This window comes from Phaethon aethereus (genome assembly GCF_964289735.1).
Source record: "Phaethon aethereus genome assembly, chromosome: 12".
NCBI lineage: Eukaryota > Metazoa > Chordata > Aves > Phaethontiformes > Phaethontidae > Phaethon > Phaethon aethereus.
Window position 1 is genome coordinate 9,969,025 of NC_138588.1, and position 21,886 is coordinate 9,990,910.

General features: G+C 39.9%; 2 protein-coding genes across 2 annotated transcripts in view; one reads left to right on the top strand and one right to left on the bottom strand.

Annotated features, from left to right (window-relative positions):
• Positions 1–14,141, top strand: part of IL16 (interleukin 16) — a gene marked incomplete at its 5' end in the record, with an annotated part of 37,300 nt that extends 23,159 nt beyond the window's left edge. Inside the window, 11 exons of the mRNA XM_082004904.1 lie at positions 688–805; positions 2,004–2,136; positions 2,963–3,050; positions 3,801–4,276; positions 6,738–6,876; positions 7,986–9,081; positions 9,579–9,762; positions 11,366–11,467; positions 12,167–12,419; positions 13,322–13,447; positions 13,712–14,141. Of these exons, the coding sequence (XP_081861030.1) occupies positions 688–805; positions 2,004–2,136; positions 2,963–3,050; positions 3,801–4,276; positions 6,738–6,876; positions 7,986–9,081; positions 9,579–9,762; positions 11,366–11,467; positions 12,167–12,419; positions 13,322–13,447; positions 13,712–13,905 (2,909 nt within the window). The 3' untranslated portion in view covers positions 13,906–14,141. The remainder of the gene's footprint in view (positions 1–687; positions 806–2,003; positions 2,137–2,962; positions 3,051–3,800; positions 4,277–6,737; positions 6,877–7,985; positions 9,082–9,578; positions 9,763–11,365; positions 11,468–12,166; positions 12,420–13,321; positions 13,448–13,711) is intronic.
• Positions 14,142–17,987: 3,846 nt separating this feature from the next.
• STARD5 (StAR related lipid transfer domain containing 5) lies at positions 17,988–21,455 on the bottom strand (the record flags this gene model as incomplete). The annotated part of the gene is made up of 6 exons (XM_082005062.1): positions 17,988–18,135; positions 18,699–18,792; positions 19,783–19,900; positions 21,011–21,143; positions 21,239–21,288; positions 21,366–21,455. The coding sequence occupies 6 exons, from the start codon at positions 21,453–21,455 to the stop codon at positions 17,988–17,990; spliced, it is 633 nt and encodes a 210-aa protein (XP_081861188.1).
• Positions 21,456–21,886: the final 431 nt, after the last annotated feature.

Consider the following 21,886-nt stretch of genomic DNA (forward strand, 5'->3'; position numbering starts at 1 on the left):
GCTTAAAAACAAATAAAATACATATCTATATCTTCTTGTAGTTCTTTCACCTCCTTTCCAATTGTCATCATCTTCTATTTATAAACAACCACTGGCAGAATGAAATAAACTTTTAAATATTGGAACATCAAAGCAACGAACAAAGCAAAGTCTCTATGAGGTAACAGTATGACTTACCAAACACACAGTATGGGATCCGACATCAGTGATTGTCCAGAGCAAAGAGGGTAAATTCACGAAAGTCTTAAGCTGTGTTATATAAAACAGAAAGGGGATTGAGATGATATAGCAAATAATAGCTACACATCCTTAATTTTTGTTTGTTTTTTTTCCTCCTTAATTTTTGTTTCTGTCTTCTTGTAAAGTCATTTGAATTCTTCTGTAATGACAGATATTTTGCAAAATAAACTTGCATTGTGTCTGTGACACACCAGTAATGAATTGCAAAACGGATCTTGGAACCCCACAAGCCAAGTGGTGTGCACTCACTTTAATCATGAGGGGAAAAAAAATTAGAAAACAAAAAGAGACAAAAGCAGTAGGAGCAGCAGCTAATATTGAACATAATACTTTGGTTCTGGTTTGTATAGAAAAAAATGGAATTGAAGACAGTTTAAAAAAAGGTCTCTCCCATGGTTTGTTTTGACTGTTTCTTATGTCTTTTTTAATTAATATTAATTCTTTTAGAGCCAGGTGTTGGCCTTGGAATCGGGTTATGCAGCATCTCTTACTTCCAGTGTATTTCAGGGATTTTTATTCACACCCTCTCACCAGGCTCAGTGGCACATATGGATGGGAGACTCAGGTAGGATGAGAAAGAGTGTCTATCTTATGCCACAAGTTTTGCATTTCTCTGTTTTATAAGTTTATTTTTGACCTGTTTGGACAGGAAGTCATAGTGCTCTCTGTGAGTTTTGGGTTTAAAGCATATGCACTATTCGGAGGGTTTGAGCATGCGTATTTAGGATATGTGGGATTTCCAAATATATAGTAACCCAGTGAAATTATTGTCCCTTGTCCAGGCTGGGCTAGCTTTGGGGATCTTAGACAAGCATATAGCATGCTTCCTGGAGGAGATTTCCAAATGAGAAAGTATTTGGAAAAACCCAAGCATATGGCATATTCTGGCTTGTTTGAACACGAGTTTTTCCTGACACAAGCTCCTCAAATTCTATCCCTTCTTGCCCAACAGAAATACAGATTTGCTGAACTGAGTTTTAGTGGGAGTGCAGAAATTCACTTTGTAGGAGTTATGACCAATTAGTAGTGTTGAACATATTTAGAATTGAACAGAACACAGCACTTGCAGTGAAAGCTTTTGGATTTAACTTTAAGTGCTCTATAACCCTCCTCTCTACATGCCTAAGGCTTCAGCTGAAAGAAATGTGGTCTTACACTATTTGAAAGTTTGTATGATACGAATCGGTGCCTTCAGTCAGCCTCTTAATGTGTGTGGGTATTTGCAGTAGAGCAGAGAAGGGCAGTCTCAGTTTCCATGTAGGCCAAATTTGGATTTCATCTAGAAAGATTCAGCCTAGCAGTCAGCAGGATTACAATAATTTGTCACTAGAATTTTTCTGTTAACAAGTTATTCATATGTAGCAGAAATACAACATCCTTCTCACCTCAAATAACACTAGCAGACCATAAAAACGTGAAAGTAGTGTTAATGTGAAAGGGAGGAAGGAAGATGTAGGTGGAAGCAGCAGCTGAGCTGCATACAGCAGAAAGATCACAGACACAAAGCATGCGGAGCTGAACATGAAGAAAGCTCAAAAATTGCATGCGACAAGGCAGTTAGATCAAAAAACCTTGACATCCAGTTCATTCCCATTCTGTTTTCTGTAACAGGAAGAGACACATAATGATATAATCTGTGATCAAATTAAAGGTCAACCACATGAATTTGCTTTTTGTATGCTTTCACATGGGTGAGACAAAGTTGGGAGAAAAAGAAAATCTGTTTTGTTTACACCGTCTCTCTTTTTTTAATATCTCTGTAGGTGTGGAGACGAAATTATTGAAATTAACGAAGCCTCAGTACAAAATACAACTCTTAATGAAGTTTATGCTATGCTAAGCCACTGTGATCCTGGTGCAGTGCAAATTATTATTAGCAGACACCCAGAACCACAGGTAGCACACTCTATATTCTTTCTGACTTTCAATAAAGCACTTCTTGAGAACTGAAGGAGCAGGCGCCAATCTCAAACAGGTGGAAAAATGTTAACAAAAATGCTGATCTCTTTATAAGCATCGCTGCACACAAACCTGAGATGTGCACTGTCTTACATATAATCATGTAAGATTTGAAGCTCACCGGAGACAGTCCTACATGAGTTCCTGTGCTGTGAATAAGGAAACTATAGAAATAAAATTTAAGGAATAACCCAAAATATATTTCTTATTTGAGAAAGAATTCCCAATAATAAGAAAATAATTTGAAAGAGGGAATATACACCCCCAAAAGAAAGAAATGTTAACACACCCATCTTTTAGTAATTAAAATTTAGGTCTTGCCCAGCCAATATTTACAATTAAAGTAAAATATTTTATTCTTGCAATGTTTTTCTACAAAAAGTTTCCTAACACCAAATACTGTATAAATCAAGCTTAAATTGTTGTACAAGTTACCATGAAAATGTAGTATTAAATTATCTTATACTGGTAAATCCAAAACTCCACTTCTAGTGAAATATGCAAAAGAACTTTTATCTTTGAAAGACCCCATTTTATCTAAAAAACAATATAAGCAGCACATCCATAGATATACTTCAACTGTACTGGAATACATACAAATATAATGGTGTGCACTTAGCTTTAAAATTAACTGATGCATAATATAACTAGGTCTATTAATTTCCATCAGAGGACTTGTAAATCTTTGTGAAAGTAATAAATGTTTAAATGTTGCTCACCCCACAGCAATCTCATGAGGCTATAATGGCATGATATTTCCTAGGTGTCCGAGCAACAGCTAAAAGAAGCTGTTGCACAGGCTGTGGAAAACAACAGATTTGGAAAGGAGAGACACCAATGGAGTACTGAAGGTAAGAGGACAAGTGCATTCATTGAGACATGGTAATTTTGACTTAAAAGATATATAGGATGGGTACATGCTGTACTAGAATCCTTGGTAATAGTCAAGAAACCCAGAGCAGAAAGGAAGAGGAGGAAACCTCACAGGAGAGGACTCCTAACATGCCTGCTAAGATATGTTACCGGAGCAATGAGAAAAGACCAAATCTGTCTGATAGCCAGCAAAAATTTTTGTGCAGACTTCCTCTCGCTCTTGCTCATCCTTTCCAATTAGTAACCTCTGCTTAAAGCTTTTCAAACAACTGTCAGTAGTCCTGTCAACGGGACTGATAGCAAGGAACTGCACAATGCAGGTGATGTGCTGTGGACAAACACCTTGTTAATCCCCTTGTGAGGAAAACTATATGCAGTTGTGGTTAGAGCTATTTGCCCAGTCCAGCTATGATATCCTCCCACAGTAATGTACTGCAATGATACTCCTTTTAGTGTCCTCATTTCTTCTAAAATACAAAGCTAAGACAATAATCATCAGTAAACTATACTGCTGAGATAGATAGATATATATGTATATGGAAAATGAATGTTATTTTGCTGTCCAAGAATTTAACTGTTGAATCTCCAATCTACAAGCCCTTAATGCATAAATCATACCATGATCGGTTGATGCAAAGGTATTTAGCTGCAAATTTAATCATCTGAACCTTAGAAGTGAGCACTTTGCATGCATCTGAATAGACATTCTGAACGTGTTCCTGATACAGGTGTTAAAAAGCTAGAAATGAGCTGGCATGGAAGACACCCATGTGAAAAACATATCGCAAGGAATGCTGCTCATTGCGACCGCAGGACACAGAAGCTAATGACCCGCTCCAGCAGTGACAGCAGCTACAACCCTAGGTCCTCATGTAGCAATGGTGCTACATACCAACTGGCTGACTTGAAAGCAAGAGTACATAGCATTGATGTACCAATTACCAGACAGCCTGGCCTGGTGTACTCATTGTCTGGTAATAGTTCAGAGAGACTTTCCCCTCCTAATTGTAGTGAGGGAGATCGACCCTTGCAAAACACTAAGAAATCATCGGAGATCCTTGTTAGAAAACCTAAATCATCAAAGCCCAAACCTCCGCCAAGGAAATATTTTAAGCAGGACTGTACATGTAATGACGAGTGTGACGCAGACAGAAAAGAAAAGCTTGTATCGGAAGTGGCTGTATCACCTTCTGCAAGTGTTCAGGTAAAGCAAAATTTGCAAAATTTTTCTTGTGTTTGCATATTTGTGAGGCAGGGTAAGGAGGAAGGCAAAATGACTTTGTATAATGTCAGGAAGAAAGGCAGGGAAGAAAGAGAAAGTGTGCATAAGTATGTGAGGACTGGGGGAATGAGGCTCTTCTGTTTTAAAAACAATGTATGTATCTTAGTGAAGCTAGTGTAGGTCAAAACATGATGTTCAAACTAAGGTCAGAAGGCAGAGAAGTGCCCAAAGGAAATTTTCTTCCATTTCAAGGGATCTGAGTTAAAATCCCAGTGAGAGCAGCAGCAAGAATGAATTTGAGTCCCTCACTGTCACTCCTTGTGAACATGCACAACTGGTGGTATCGGACACTCTGGTTCCAGCGCGACTGGAACAGTGGTGTGCTCTGGGCTGACACTGGAAGAATTTGCACAGCCTCTGTCGTCAGCTTGTTGATCCTAACCTCAACATCTACAGAGTCAAATCATATATGAAGTAGACAAGTTGTGAAAAAATTTCTTTGGTTTAGTAGTGGATTTCTACTGGAAGAAAGCACTAATATTATGTACAGCAGGTAGTCGTTGGTTCATATACATTTCTTGAGACTAGGAGGTACTAAACTGATTTAAATTGTGAGGCACATACATATTTGTTGATGAGCTACAGCATTTGAAAAGTGAGTGTATATTTGTACATTACTAAATTTCAGTTCCCTCTCTTATCTAAGATAGAACAGAAAGACAGCTTTTCACATTTGCGCGACTGTAAGGGATTGTGAGATCTGCATGTTGAAATGAAGTTGTGGTTTGTTTAAAAGTGAAACCTCTTTCCCCTGGGTTTAGTAATATGCCAGCAGAAATGAGCAGATCTCAGTGCAATGCAAACAACCCCCCCACAGTTCCAAGCTAAAGAGATCAAAATAAAATGCTATAGCTCAGACTGAAGTCCATGTGTAATGTCAACATCCAAGAAGGTTTCAATTCAGCACCTCGCATAAGGTCACTCTTTTACCATCCTCTAAGAAGACAGCAGTAGAAACATATTCATCAAAACCTACTAGAAAATCACCTTTCATAAGTAAAATTCAGGAAAATAAGTACCTGGTTGAAGTTATCACTGCATGCAATTAACTATTCTTCAGTACTCAGTTATTCTAAATGATACGGAAAAAAATAAATCTTAAGATCAATAAAGTTTATGAAAATTCAAGCTCTGTTAATGAAGGTAACTCTAGTTAGACAGTCTGTATATCTCAGGGCAATAGCTCCTTTTAGTCCCCAGGAGAGAGGATTTCTTGTCAGAATGTATTTCAGATCACTAGGACATTACTGTCTTTTTTTTTTTTTTTTTTTTTTTTTTACCCTTTATTCCCCAAACATTTAGTATTAGTGAGTTTGACGATTGCATACCACAGTTTTATGTGGGTGTTCTGCAGACTGTAAGGTTTTTCATAACCAAGAATGCTTAATTGTTATTTTCGACTGTGACTTAAACTGCATTAATAAAAAGGTAGGTATAACTGCCATCAGTAAAGAGTAAGATCAACCTGTCTGTTCACAATGCTTCCAAATTGGCTACTTCACTTACTGAATGTCTGATATCCACATCTAACAGCAGCAGAACACAAGTGCAACTTTCAAGAAGGACCGTGGTAAGCAGGGGATGGAGAAAGGTTTTCCTAGAATAAGAGTGTTGCATAACAAACACCACCCCATTACAGAAAAGTTATCAAATTGTTCAATTACTGATTTTTTTCAGGACAATCTCATTTGTTTCTAGACCTTCATTCTCTGCCCTGTTTAGTTTTGGTTCCTATTGGTAATCCTGGAGTTTAACTACATAGCAGGGAGCAGTTCCAGTGTCACAGCAAAGCAGATGGTAACTTAGTACCATTGGTTACAAAGGAATCAAGTCATTGCAGAGCATGTGTTAATGATGTGAAGAGTGGCATTTACTGCAACCTCAAACTAATCCTCTCATCCTATGTTTCCAGCCAAAAATGAGAAAGGGAGAGCTCTGAGACTACAGTAACAATTTAGCTTGTCTAGCTTGTGCTTAAGGGCAAAAGGCTTCAACAGAAAAGGGTTTAATATGAAGTTAGAGGAAATTCGCTTGGCTGGTTTGCAAAAGTCTACTGAATGGCTGATTTTACAAAAATTGAAAATTATAGTAGGCAGCCCTTTAGTTTATTAGAAAGTTTATTACTAAATTTTTGAGATGTTAATCGCATTTTTCACAGTCTCTTTTCAAGTGCAACCATGAAATATTGTGCCAGCACTCTTGAAATTTAGAATAAATTAATTGCTGTGAGGATTACATCCCAAGCAGAAGTGAAAACTTGATTTTTATTCAATATTTCTTTTCAGATTAAAAACAAATGAAAAAACTTCTTTTTCAGATTCATGTGCAGTGTGGTTTGTATAATTACATTCTGACACATTTCTGTTTCCTGTTTGTTCAGCAGGAAGTTGGCGAACCAATGCTAGAGGGACATCAAACTGATGTAACCCACAGTGTCTTCACCACTTCTCCAACAGCATATGATACTGAACACATAACTACTGTTCCAGCGGGCAGAGATCAAGAAAGAAAAGCAAACTTAGGTATGTTTAATTCCATGAACTTTTTTTTGCAGCTGAACCTAGCATTTAGTTTGGATTCCAAAATGGGTATCAAGGGGACTTCACCTTTCTCTTTAAATGCAGACTCCAACCCAAATCAGTACATCTTGGGGTGAACAGATGAAACTTCAAATTATTGATTAAGCTTTGAAAAAAAGGGAAAACTATGTCAAAAGAAGCACGATAGATGATTTATTGTAAAAAACTGTTAATGGACAGGTCATTTTTATGCATGGTTTCAAGGCTTAAGTGCTGCAACGGTACAAATCACTGATAATAAGTTAGTATCGTGTAGTGCTAGTTAGAATCAAGGAAACTTGAGTGCTAAGGGAACTAGACAATGTCGAGAGGTCTCTTGCAACCTAAACTGTTACGTAATGGTTTAACTTCCCAGATCATTAAAAAAAATGGTGTCTTAAAAAAAATATATATATATATATTTACAGTGAAGCAGATAACAGTAACTGTGCAACTACATAAAAAAAAGTTTGCTGCCATTCAGCTCTACCATGTCTAACTATTAATACTAATCAGTCAGTGATGTAAAAAATATTCCTACATTAGAATTGAGTTTTTATTTACTAGAAAAATACAACTGGAAATGCTTGCATAAGTTTAAGGAAGAATAAACATTAATCAAAGATCTTCATGGGATATTCTTTTTAGAGTGGGATATATTTATAAAGATAGGAAAGAAAAATCATTTTTTAAAAAGAATTTACTGTAACACCAGCTTTTTCACTATGTTTCAAACAACATTGCAATTTTAGCCTTATATTTTAACTGTTATACCCTAGATAATGACTTCAGCAACCCAAAATTTCAAGTTATCTTTAGAAGTCGCAGGCCTTTTAGAAAAGGTATCTTGTATTTAAGCATGGAAGTGCTTTATTTTTCAGTTAATTTCAGTGTCAGGAATTGGAACTTGTAGATCAAGAGTTGTGAATTTTAAAAAAGTTTAAACTTTATAAAAACTTTTAAAAATACCTATTGGAGGCTTGAATTAAATTCAAATTTAATTAATTAATTACAATGCGTAGATAAGGGATGGAGAAGGAGCATTGTTTATAATCAATGTTTCTCTAATACAGGGAATCCACTTTCATCAATACAAAGGCCTATACTTAAAAGACAAGCACGGGTAGATTACAGTCTTGATACAACAACAGAAGACCCTTGGGTTAAAATTTCTGACTGCATAAAAAGCTTATTTAATCCTACGATGACCGAAGACAATGTCCACTTAGATTTGCAACCTGGCATCAACACAAGCAAAGAGTCTCAAAATCGATGCAGCTCAGAGACAGATTTGAAGAAATCAGAATCGGAAATAGTCAGTTCAAAAGTTCTAAAATCAGATGAAAATGACAGCGTGAAAAAGGGTCCTCCTGTTGCACCTAAGCCAGCCTGGTTTCGTCAAAGTCTTAAAGGATTGAGGAAAGCAAATTCAGATCTAAAAACACAGGCAGATCAAAGTCCTCCTGACCTTCAGAGTATTTCCAGCAAAGAACTGCAATCCAGTTTATCTCGTGTCTCTCCTAGAGGGTCATCAATAAAACAAAGAATAAGCTCATTTGAATCCTTGAGTGCTCCACAGTCACCTGAAAAAATACACCGAAGGTTTAGTCTGAGACCATCAGTCCACAAAGAACACTCTCCCACTGCAACAGGGTCAGAAGTGGCTCCAGCTCATTTAAACCAAGCCTTTCTCCAACATTGTGAAACTAGCCAACAGCAGTCAAAGACACCTGTGGTCATGGGTACAAAGAGCCTAGATAGATCTTCCTCTCCCAGGGAGGTTCTTGCAGCTAGCTCAGAGAAAAGCAACAACGCCAAAACTGAAAATTCCTTGGGTGTCTTAACTACAGAAACCATTACAACTTCCCATCTTGTATCGGTAGCAAAAGCACACAGCCTAAGGTCACGAAGCTTCCCACTTACTGCTACCCAGACTTGTGAGATGATGAAGCCATATGATGAGAAGTATAGCAAAATCTATTCCATCAGTAGCCAGGTGTCATCTGCTTTAATGAAATCTTTGCTTTGCCTTCCTCAGTCTCCAGTCTTTTCTGGAAACAGCGCATGGGAAACTCTGGACACATTGTCTCGGTCCTCTTTGGAAGAGGATGGGACTTCTCTCTCACCTGCAAGTGAGAATCATCACCTGGACACTGGGTTTTCACTCAAGTAAGATACCATGTTTAAAAATCAGATTTGCAGATCAGCATTGGTGAGCATCTGTGCTGATCCACTGTCAGATTAACATTCTAAGGTAGTAACACACAACAGTAAAGCACAAACTGTTAAGAACTTTTTAGAGCACAGGTTGAATGACTCACATGACCGTTACACTTGTTTGTAATTTGTACTATATAAGCACACATCTATCTCACGCTTCCTCCTGCTTAAGGAAGAATATTTCTAGCATCTGCATGATAAAGGAGATTTAAGTCTGTTTTTGCCTGGGGCCAAGAGATTATTCCTATTCTTTTATGTGATAGATCCTACTTCTGTTAGGTGATTAACTTGATTAATTTACATTTTTATGTATTTATAATACATACTATAGGAGCTACCACCCCAATTAAATCAAAAGATCACCACTCCAAAATTGTGCTGTGCTTTCGTAGGTATGTTCTTTCATAACTCAACATTTCTTTTTTATTCTTGTCACAATGGGACAGCCTCTCCGAGTTGAGAGAATATACAGTGAGCCTAGCAGACAATGAGAAAGAGGAAGAGAAACAGCAACAGAGCTCACCTCAAGCACCTGGTGTGTCAGGGCAGTCTGTCATCTCTCTGCTTTCCCCTGAAGAGTTAGCAAAGCTTATAGAGGAAGTCAAATCGCTAGACGAAGCAACCTTAAAGGTAAATCTGCTTTTTCTTTTTGTGCATGATTTTCAGAAATCGTGAAAGAAATTGAGAAAGCTGTGGAATGGATGCACCTGGTTAATCTTTGCAACTTGATATTACAACAAATAAAACAGTCGTCTCAATATGTACCAATAGAAATGTTTAGGTCTTTTGATCAAAAATCTTTAGGAAGTCCTTAAAGATAACTAAGCAAGAGTAATATTTAAGTAACGGGATAACAGTTATTCAGCAGGTAAGGTCAGTGTATGCAGAAGCAGGCATTGATATTTTGGAGGCCTTTCTTTTTATATGGGTTGCCAATCTGATACACCCTCATTTTTGGGATACTGAGCAACCTTTAGTCTTACTGGACTTATCTAGAATTGTGTCAAAGCTCAGAATAAGTCAAAATCGAGGTTAAATGTGTGCATTCCAGAACCATAAAGGCTTTTAAAGACTGCTCACATTGAAAGAAAGAGCAGGTAACATCCAGAGCTCTGCACCGAAAACAGTTCAGCTTCTGCTGGCAGCTACATGCCTTGCTGCGTTAAGACACTCCAAACTGTGCAAAAGCAGCATAACTGCAATAACGCACCAACAAGCCAAAGTTAATTAGTTTTTGCCCCTTAGCTGACTGCAGTGGCATGTCTGCCAGGTTAGTCCTGGTTTGTGTCTGTACTGCATGGATTCACATCTTCCTATCAGAATACCAGCTACACGTGCTCTCATGTCAGAGACAAATTCTTGCTGACTACATCAAATTTTACTGGTAAGTTGCAATCAAAAAGCAGTTTGACAAGCAGAAGTTATGAAAGCAGAGTTTTGTGTTTCTTATCAACATCCCACGTTGATATTTTTGCTCTGATTAGCAGTAAAAGCTATGTTGCAATGTTGCCCTCAGTGGGACATTAGGCCCTGAGGTGCTAATTTCTCATACCAAGGCATCTGTTTTCATGGAATTTTCAGGACAATCTCTGAGCAGCACATGCCCTCTGTCTGGTTGCAGCTGGCCAGTGGGTTCAATTGTGGAAGAAAACGAGACACAATATCAAAAGATGCAATTACAATTGCTCGCATACTGAACAAAATTGTGAAATCGTAGTCAAGAAAGCCATTTTTCCTTAGGAAACTAGGTTGTTACCCTATTTGGGGTAGCACAGTCAGAGACAGCTTACTCTACCTGTTACTAGAACTTTGTTTAAAAAAAAAAAAGGACTAAGAAGCAATTTTTTAAGCTGTGACACTTATATCCACGAATTGCATGCCAAGTTCTTTTTCCACTTTTTCAATGAAAAGGTCCTCTAACACGATTCAGCAATATTTTCTGTTTCCACAGTACATGTCTATACTCTTTAACACAATTCAATTTATGGTCCAGATCTACCTGATAACCTGTTTATCAAATCAGAACAATTTTAGACACAGATCGGCATTTTTTAAAATAGGTAATTAATAGGTAAATTTGGTCAAAATCAAATACTAAACATGTCTCAGTATTATGCTTATGCCACTAGGTCTCATTATAAAATGCACAATGGACAAAAAAATCACGCTGATTTTCCAATGATCTTAAAATATCTGTTAGGATCTTCTTAACATTATTTTTTTTTCTGCCTAGGAATTTGATGATATTCATGTTACAATTTTGCATAAAGAAGAAGATACCGGGCTTGGATTCAGCCTGGCAGGTGGCATTGATCTAGAAAACAAAGTGATAACAGTAAGTAGCATCTTCCTTAAAAAAATACTCTAAAACCAACTATTCTATCTAAAAATATGTAACATAATGGTTTTCTACTACAAAGGTTGGCTTTTGGCATAATCAAAGTAGGTAGCTATAGTGATAGAGTCAGAAGAATCGTGATCTTAATGGGTGAAAACAGGATCCTTCTGCACAGAGCTGCTCTCTCCAGGTGGTTGGCAGTGGTGTCCCGTTCCTTTAGGCACCGTACTCCCCAACAGCTCTGACACCCAAGGCAGCACAACACACAGCCCTCAGCAGGAAGTAACCAACACCTTGTTGCTTACAGAAGACCGTGCAGGGTGATCAGGAGGAATGAGGTGAGCACATAGACATGTAAGGGGACTGGAAGCTAGAGACTAGCTTCACACCTTCTTCCTCCTACTGGCAGAGCAGCAAGAGGGTCAGGACATAGCATAGGCAAGGTACATACACAGGCAGCAAGGCTTTGGCCACCTGATACAGGGGATAAACAGACTGCCTAGCTGCTTGAGGAGGTCTGAGCCCAGGAGAACTTCTCTGTACAAATTTATTCATCCCTCAGTCCTGAAATGTGCTAGAAGCAACTTGGTCCTGGCAAAGAATGGAAAATGCACATGGTAAAAAATATTAACTATGTAATTTATCCTGTTTTTTGCTCTTTCCTTGTGTGTGTGTGGTGACTGGACTCTTCAATAGGTTCACAAAGTGTTTCCCAATGGACTAGCATCTCAGGAAGGAACTATTCAGAAAGGAGATGAAGTACTATCCATTAATGGAAAGTCCCTTAAAGGTGTGACTCACAACGATGCCTCAGCAATCATACGACAGGCTCGACAACCCAGACAAGCTGTTGTTGTCACTAGAAAAGCTAAAGATGGAGAAAAAAATCTCAACATTTCAATCGACTCTAGTACATCTTCAGTAGCAAGTGATGTCTCACAAGAGTCTGGTAAGTTCAAGCGGCATTACCTTGCAGCCCCCACCTGCTAAGTGTTTACTCATCACCTGAAATCCTGGGTGTTCCATAAAGCAGCTGAGCCTTCGCTATATAAATCTGAGAACTGTGATAAAGACAGCATGGTTAATAAAACATTCCTGAAACAGACATTTGGAATAAATTTGTTGGAAAGGGAAAGAATTAATGGATTTCTAAAATAAAGGAACCCTCTGAAAAAAAACCAAGCGTGATCCTCTGTATGAATTCCTGTAGACATACAAAGATTATTATTGTAGTAACACATCTAATTGAAGGTATAACGACAACTCAGTGAACAGCGATTCTTTATTCTAATACTATTAGATTCTAGTTTACAAGCCTTTTTCCTCTGTGGAGGAGAATTTTGGTTTGAACAAACAATGTGCTATTGTTTGATATAGCAGGTGGCTGTATGTGAAACATAGCAAGGTCAGATTTTTGCAGAACATTTCACGTACTTAAGATATTTTGGGGGGGGGGTTTCTAAAGCATAATCTGGATACCTGCAGCTTTATTTATGTACTACAAATAAACATTAGCACCTTTGTAGTTGATAATAATATCATAACTAACATCAAATCAAATACGTTTACCTTAAATTTTGTTCATTGAACAGATTTTTCTATTTCTAGTAAATGTCACCAGCTTTCATTTTTATATTTCCATTCTGCCATGAACTCAAACACAACTTTCTCCCCCCAGCTTCTCAGAGGGCCTTAGAATGACAAAAAGAGGAATTAAAAGTTATAATTTTCACTTTCATTTGGCAGTTTATGGTGCCTTTGCAAATAAAACAGAAGTTCATTTTTTGTAACAGATGTTTTAGCTTTTCAGGCTATGTGGTGCCCATCTGCTAACTTTCCATTTGTTTCCAGCAACTGAAGATACAATCTGCACTGTAACTCTAGAAAAAAACCCCACTGGTTTAGGATTCAGTCTGGAAGGAGGGAAAGGCTCTATTCATGGAGATAAACCCATCATCATCAACAGGATATTTAAAGGTAAACACACTTAAACACATACATGGCAGGTTCTTAGCTGATGCAAACTTGTGCAGTTCATAACTGCTGATTTACACCCATGAAAATGGTTTGGTGTTTTTTTTTTTTATTTGGAAACGCAGCATTATCCTATGCATTGTCAGTAATTTGTTACCTGATAAGACCAGGTGGTTTATTCCAAACATGCTGGTTATACTTAAGTGAAAGATACGTTAAAGACTCCTCCACACAAAGAATTAAAGAAAATTAATTTTCTTCTTCCAGGGACTGCATTAGAACAAAGCAGCCCTGTTCAGCCTGGTGATGAGCTATTACAAGTGCACACAACCGCCATGCAAGGACTCACTCGTTTTGAAGCATGGAATATAATTAAGGCATTACCTGATGGGCCCATAACAGCTATCATCAAGAGGAAAAATCCAAGCTCTGTTACTGCCAAGTCATCTGAAACTTTGTAGGAGAAGGAATTAGACTACTGACAACATTACAAAGAAGGATTTTATTACTTGCAGCCATTTGGCTAGCACAGCAAGATACTCAAGAAGCACATATGAGAAGTACACGATCTTACTGCCAGTTACAGAGCAAGCTGTCTGGGGTAAAATAAGATGTGTAAAATAAAATGTGTATGATTCTTATTTCAACATTCAGAAACAGATGTTACAAAGCGTAGAATTATAAAATAATGACTTTATTAATAATATACTGGTTGTAATAAAATATGTGACAACTATAGTACTCTCCTATTTTAAGCCATTAACTTAATAACAGAAGCACCGTCTGTTTTCAGTCCTACTCTACAAGTCTTGCTCCCTGCCTTGCCCTCCTTTCCCAGGAGGAAAAAATATGTCTACAAGCCTACAACTAAGGAAAAGCCTTAGAGAATGTGTAAAGGGCAGAGAAAGGGGGATGAGACTTTGTGTGTCAAAACAACAACATGCCCTGGAATACTCCACCTTTTCTATTCAAACAACAGAACAGTCAAAACCTATCTAGGGTAACTTTCTAACAGCCACTGACAGAGCCATCTCAACTCCAGCAGCCAAACACAGGGGTGTGGGGCAGCGGGGAAAAGGAGTGTCTCACGATATTGCAAGGGTGAGGCAGGAAGCTGAGGGTAATATTGCAGAGGTTTTTCTAACCTGCCTCTGGCCAGAGGTCTCAGAGGACTACGGTAGGAGACTAACAAGGCCACTGAGAACCAACTCTTACCTTCTAACCACACACATTTTTGAAAGGTCTGTGTGTTAATTTTGTAAGGGAAAGTACCAGTCAGAGTATTTGGGAATTAAAAGTTCTGAATCCAAATGTTTATTCCGGACACACTAAATAACTTGGAGATAAATCTATGCTTCAAATGCTACTATCAGCATTTTGGCAGTGCTCTCTAAGCACTGTATGAAATTCTACCAGCAGCTGCATGTGTATCTGTGGCAAGACAGTCTTGTGCACCCAGTCTTCTCTGACCTACTTCACTGAAGGGAGAGATACAACATCAGGATGAAAGCAGCGACTCACCAGTTGAAAGCCAGATGACTGGACTGGTTATTGCCCTTGGCTGTTCATCTTCTCATAGTTGGGAATTTGCTGCACCCTTCTTCAATTACTTAATTTCACCAAACCATAAACTGCAGGAGTTCAGAAGCTATTTCCATGCACTTTACACAACGTCACAGAAACAGAAATTGAGAGAAAGGAAGGTAGGATAGACAGCAGAAGGTATCAGCTGAATCCAGGCATAAAACTTGCTTTGGCCTTACCTCATGAGTCAACTCTACTTTAATTCTTGAAAGAACATTTTTAAAAAGCCATCTGCCCCCACACTTCCAAACTCCTTCCCAATTGAGTTGTCTTTTCAAAAAAACAATCAATTCTCAGAACAAGAACAAAATTTCTATGAATTGGGTAGCAACTGGAATAGGAGAAAAATGTGAAATGGGATATTTTTGTACATTTTTCTTTAACTGGCACCTACCTGAAACTCTCTGAATATTTCGATTTTTGTAAAATTTCTTTTCTTTAACTTAATTTGCTTTGTTGGATTGGGCTTAACAAAGTCTTAACTAAATGCCTGGTACATATAAAACATTCCAAAATTTTTCAACCCACTTGTCCGTATCACCAATATAGGAAAAACATTAATGATTTCTGTGGTGCAGAAAACCAGATCTGAACTTTTTAGCACTGTTAAAAGCTATTTCCTGTAAAAGACAGGTCACACTTTTTGGTCAGCTTCGTAACTTTAACAACAGAGACTGGACTAGCTACAGCCATGGCACAGAATGCATTACTTCAATGTCATCTGCTGAAGGTGTCCTTACCTGAAACAGCTATTTAATTTCATCAATTTAAGAACTGACATAGAACCCCCAAGACAGCTTTGATCTCTTTTTTTTCTAGAGGTGCTTTTCTCACTTCACTTCCAGTTTTTGCATGCCTCTGCATTTCCTGGCATCTGCCAAGATCAAAAGCAGACAAAACAAGTGGTGTGACAGGCAGCGTCTCTCTCTGTGGAGTCCTCCAAGATCTTACAAGATGATCTTTGCCAAGGCATTTCTATCTCCAATTTGGCAGGGCAGAAGGCTGCATGTTAACAGCTCTTAATTCCTTCTGGACAGATCGTGTTGAGCACTCAGAAAAGGGATCCTTAAATTACTCCAAGGAAGAGCCTCACCTTCCACCTTTATTGCTCAGAGCAATTAAAAAAAAAAAAAAAGGTAATAAAAAGTCCCATTGTCTGCAAAAGGTTTACTTGCAGGAATAACGAGTGGTGACCTGAGCTCTGGTCCTTGAACTTTTCGCTAATTAAATTAATCATAATCCTGCAAAGACTTGCCGAGATGTTGAACTTCATGCCTAACAACTTTGGTACATTTAGATAAATATGTATGAGCCTCTCTAGTATCAGGGCCCAAATCTCTCCTCAGTGAATTTGTTGCTCTTAAGTACAGAAAGCAGCAATCTAAATTGGAAATAAGGACCAACCAAGAGCAAAGAAGTTGGGAGAGTGAGTGCAAAACACCTTTATCCCCAGTTAGTGGGGAGTGTAAACAGGAGTGAAGGCTTTTCCCTGCCTTGTTGCTTTTAACTCAGAGATGCTGGAGGTCCAAGTGCCTCTTATGTTTCCTTGCTGACAAAGCAGATGCATGAGGAACCATTTTAAACGATGATCCAGGAGAAATAGCAAAATGTGGCAGAAAAATATTTATTTCATCACAGTCATACAAGTTTTTATATCTTTGTACATAAAGGAGACTAGATGAAAAACTGATTTCTTGAAAAATCTATTCCATAAAGTGAGATTTACAGTAGGAAACTTTTTGTGCAAGTCCATGCCCTATACCAAATATAAAACAAATACAAGGACAGAAAGCAGAGCATATCAACCTTGTCAAATAATCGAGTTACAGCATTAAAATCACAACTTGCATTTAAATTCCTACTACAGCAATTAGTTTTCCTTTTGTAATTATACGTAATCCATAATAATGTCTGACATTCCTGCAGCAACCAGCACCGTAAATATTTTCTAAACCTGGACATATCACTGCATACAAGATCAGAAGTTGATTTCCCAAGATAGTGCTGTGAAGAAAACCAAGTCTTAGAAAAAAGCAATGTTCTTACAGCCTGTCAAGTCACGACTAAGCTACAGAAAAGATTATTTACCTGTTAAAACCTCTCACCACAACTGACCAAAAAAGCATTCAAGTACATTTAAAAATGGTCAGTTCAAGTGCAGTTTAAAAAATGGCAAGTAAAGTGCTTAATCCTCTTTATTTATTGCCACTATGTCAGTGCAGTTTGTTTCATGACATTGTTGAAATCATCAGGTTTGGTACAGAGGGGAGAAAGGAAGAGTGTCTATTTGGCAACCCACAGACCTATGAACTGATTTGCACTGCCAGACCTTGATTTAGGAAAAAAAAAGCACTTAAGGCATATTTACCATTAGTACTGAAGTCTGCTGGAACAAACAAGTGGGATCCTCCACACAATCCAATTTGTTCTGGTTTTTACCGTTCGCTGGCTTGGACCCACTGAAGCATCGTAGAAGCTCTATGACTGCTGTCAGCAAAAGAGCTACCTCTTATTTTGGGGAAGGAACATTGTAGGAGCCTACAGGGACCTTGTGACAAAACAGGGCTGGCCTGCACCTTGATAACATTGTAGTGCCAAGTGGATTTTAGCAATGCTCCTCCACATGGACACTGACAAAACATGGCCAAGAACAGATCTAGTACGTGCATCTTCTCCCTGAAGAAAGCCCCCAGTGCTGCCTCCAGGATTCTTCCAGCCTCTGGTGTGGTATTTTTCTAATTAAGAAAATGAAGGATATTGTGTTAGAAAAGAATGCGTTGCTTTGCATACAGATAGGTAAAAAATGTGGTTTTAAAAATTTGCTTTACTAAATCCATTGTTCCCCTTTCACAAGTATCTTTGCTGGTAGCAAAGTCCTGTAAGGCCCACTTGGTATTTCTACCCTCAAGCTGCCAGGTTTTTTCCTACCCTCAGCTGGTGATGTCAGCAATTGGTCTTGTCACACTTTTAATGCCTTAACAGCTTTGGTCAGGTTGCTGTAAAATCCAGCTATGCTAGCTGGAAAGAAGGAATCCACCACCGTCTGGGGAAGATAGCCACCAAGATCAGTCTGAAAGAAACTGAGGAGCTGAGTCCTGTCTGGCTCCCTGAAAAGACAATGCAAGTGATTTTATAGCCAGCGGTTTAAAAGCGTTAAGAACTTTATAATGACTCTTATATGTATTGTCTGGTGATAGATATTTGTAAGTACTTTTTTTTAAAAGAAAAAAAAAAAACAAACAACAGACATTAATTTCAAACCTCAATGAATGCGGCTATCCCCACAAGTCAAATTACAGTCAAACTAGGCCTTAATTAGGTACATGACTGTTTATGAATTATAGCAATGTAATAAACAACCAGATATTCATTTACCAAAAATTCAGACCATACTTGTAAGTTCTGCTGAATCTCTGCTTAAGACATCAGCAAGAATCCTACCATGATGATCCTGTAACATTAAAGACTTCCTGCTATGAAATGAAGAGAGACTAATTCATTGCACACAAGAGAGAACAAAAAGGGCACTCATTCATAATGATTACCAGCCAAAGGAAGACAGAAACACATTATTGCCAAGAGGCTACAGATCACATGTGGCCACATACACACCACACAATGGATAAGAAGGGCTTTAGAATGCATAATGTTCAAATAGATTGCTTCTTACCCTGGAACAGGTATACAGAAACAGCCACAGGGATAATTAAAACCTCTCACGAAACTTGGTTGAGGAGGACACAGTGGGTGTTCCACATTGGTGGCTATAAGAAAAAGCATTCAAGAAAAGTGTCATTTTCACAGAAGATGGGAAAGAGTCCTTGGCACTCAAAGCAACAGCTGAGATGCAAACTCCCTAAAAGAGAAAATATTTAAGAAGAATAGCAGTATAACCTTTTCAGTGTGGGGCTGTGCCATACAAGCGGTCAGAAAAGACCATGGCCATGGAACGGGGCAATCAAAGCAGTGTTGAATTTAGAAGCAGTTGTTACTTCAAGCAAGACACTTTGAGGGAGTTTCACTTAACCCAATGCTGTGTGAGGGCATTGCTTTTCTTGAGAGGTCATTCAAGTTACCTCCAACAAATCCATGCCACAGAGGTGTATGCCAGTTGACTACTGAAGCTGAGCTCTGGCAGGTCTATAAATTCCTGGCAAGGCATTCCAGAACAAGATGGGAAAATGAGACAGCTGAACAGCCGGGCAGTAAAAGCTCTGAGTTGTGACAGGTAAACAACAGGATGAAATTGAAAAAACAAAGCAGCATCCTTCCACATGGTGACAGCCCCTTAAAAATCATCACTGTTTGATTTCATAAGAACAATTATTTCCACATACAGGAGTGGTACATTTATTCAATGACTTCACCAGAATCAAGAGGCAGTGCAGAAAATGTTAAAACAGGATTTAGCCTAACAGGACTCCTTTTAGAAAGTTCTGCAAATTCTTAAAAAAGCAACAGCACAAAAAACTCCAGAACTTCATAGTAAATGAAACACACACCCAATCTCAAAAGCGTAGCAAAGGAAGAAACCACAGGCCAACAATATCATCATCATCATCTGAATGTTAAGATGACTTACATACTCTGAGAACAATGATGTAAGGAGACCGCTAATATTTTATCTTTTGATCAAGATCAGATCAAGAACTACTAAACAGCATGCAACTTATTTTTTATTGTATATTTATTTCTGGCAGCTGCTAGTTATCCCCTAACATAATGTGAAGATGTTGAGAACACAAGCACCTTACCAGCCGATAGCATCGTCCCATCTTCATATTGCTTCACGAGTACCACATCCACAAATTCTCTTGGTGAAATAATCCTCATGAAAGCTGAAGGGGTTGTGGTTCTGCAGACAGAGACAGTCTGGAAATCACAAAACAGAGTTATGTCAGCTGACACTTTCAAAAGTACAGCAGAAAAATGCCTGTACTTTCTGGTACTCTTTCAGTTACCCTTTCTAAACTGTATCAAGGAGTTCTGTTACACCTTTTGTTGAACAATACAAATCATCAGAGTCAAAAGGCATGACAGCGTGTTGATGAAAGACAGTTTAATGGAAAAAAACCAATGTGATACGTGTTGTTCTGAGGTTGTTTAAGGACAGATACCACAATTTAATACTAAATGCCTGTAAGGTTCTCCCAAGAAAAATAATCTTCTCAGGACTTCCACAAATATCCCTTGGACTGGTTGTTTGCATCCTGGCTGCCTCCAAGCACCTACATCCACTTCAGATTTGGGAATCTAGATCCAATGCCTTTTTAAGGTTCTGATACGCTTAAAAATAATTTAAAAAAAGCAAATTAGACTGTACAACTGCAGCAGCAGAAACTACTGCTCCTACATAGCCCTTTTCATCTGTAATGCTCCAAGTGCAGCATCTCCATTTTAGTGATAGAACCACCGAGGCAAAGCGCTGGGTCCAAGGTCAGGCAACCAGGTAAAGGCAGAGCACGACACGCGCAGCACAGAGCATCGCGTGCTGCAAGGCAGGGCCCAAATCAATGGCTGATGACATGAACACTTCACCGGTCAGCTACACCTATGTATTCTCTAAACTTCCTCTTCTCTCACAAATAGCTTGTTAAAAATTATCATGCTTAACTGGATTTGCAGCATTAACAACAATGTAGTGCAGGAATCTTTAAAGTTTTGCATTTACGTATTTTAAGAATGCAATATTTAACCAAAACTGGGTTAGTAGTTCCTTTCAGAAAGACAAGCTGTTGTTAAGAGAATATATGTTAAGAGAATTTATGGAGGAGGGCTGAAAAAACCCCAAGATTCCTAATCCCAGTATTGTCAGGCTGATCTAGACAGAGAGGCTCCACACCTTCGTGAGACCTTTTCACCCCCCTGCACCTAACCCAGGCCTCCTCGCGAGGCACTGCAGCAGGCAGGTCTGTGCAGCGCCAGAGGCTTCTGAACCCAAGGCGGCACTGATCGCACCGGCACGGTTCTTAAGGAACTTACGTCGCTGAGGGCTTCGACGACCTCGAAGTCCTTCACGTTTTGGTCCCACTTGGTCCTGGGCCCGCCGGCCGCCGGCTTGATGCACTCCCAGACGTCCCGGGGGCTGGCAGGCACGATCCCCTCTCCCCTGTACCTGCGGCGGGGCGAAACGAAACCACAGCCCACCGCTCTCCCCAGCCCGGCCCCCAGCACCCCGCGGCGGCCATTCCTCGCCCCGGGCGTACTCACACGTTGCCAGTGAACTCCACGGAGGGTCTCCAAGAAACCGAAACCTCGCTCTGCGGGGAGACGAAGCTTTCAGCCTCCGCGCTGGGCCCGGCCAGCAACCTCCCGCCCCCCCCCCCCCCGCGCTCACCGTGCGCCGGCAGCCCCGCCAGCCACCGGGGTCCCGCCGGTAGAGCCCCAGCTTCTCGGCTGCAGCCTCGGCCCGCCCCGCGTAGTCCATGGCCGGGCCGGGCGGGGCCGCCGCTCGGCCACCGCCTATGAGGGCGCCGCCTCGCCCCGCCCCCGCGGGCCGATGGCGGCACCGCCCCGGCGCCGCAGTGGCCATCCCCTCCCACCGGCCCTCAGGAGGCCGCTCGCCTCCCCTCACCGGCGGGGCTGGGGTCGGCCGCCCGAGCGAGGCCCTCCGGGACAGCTGGTAACAGCGGGCCTTCCCTTCCGGCAGCCTCCGGGCCGCAGCCCAAGGGGAAGAGAGCCACCAGGCGACGGGCAGCCGTGAGGAAGCGTTACTCGGGTCGCCTCCGGCCTTCAGAAATGGCGCGGAGCCAGAGCCGAGGCCTCGCTGTTCTCTTACCCGACATGGGGCAACCCCGCTCACCCGCTTACCGCCGGGCTGTGGTGCAACCGTGCCGGCTGGCGGCTGCTCGCACGCAC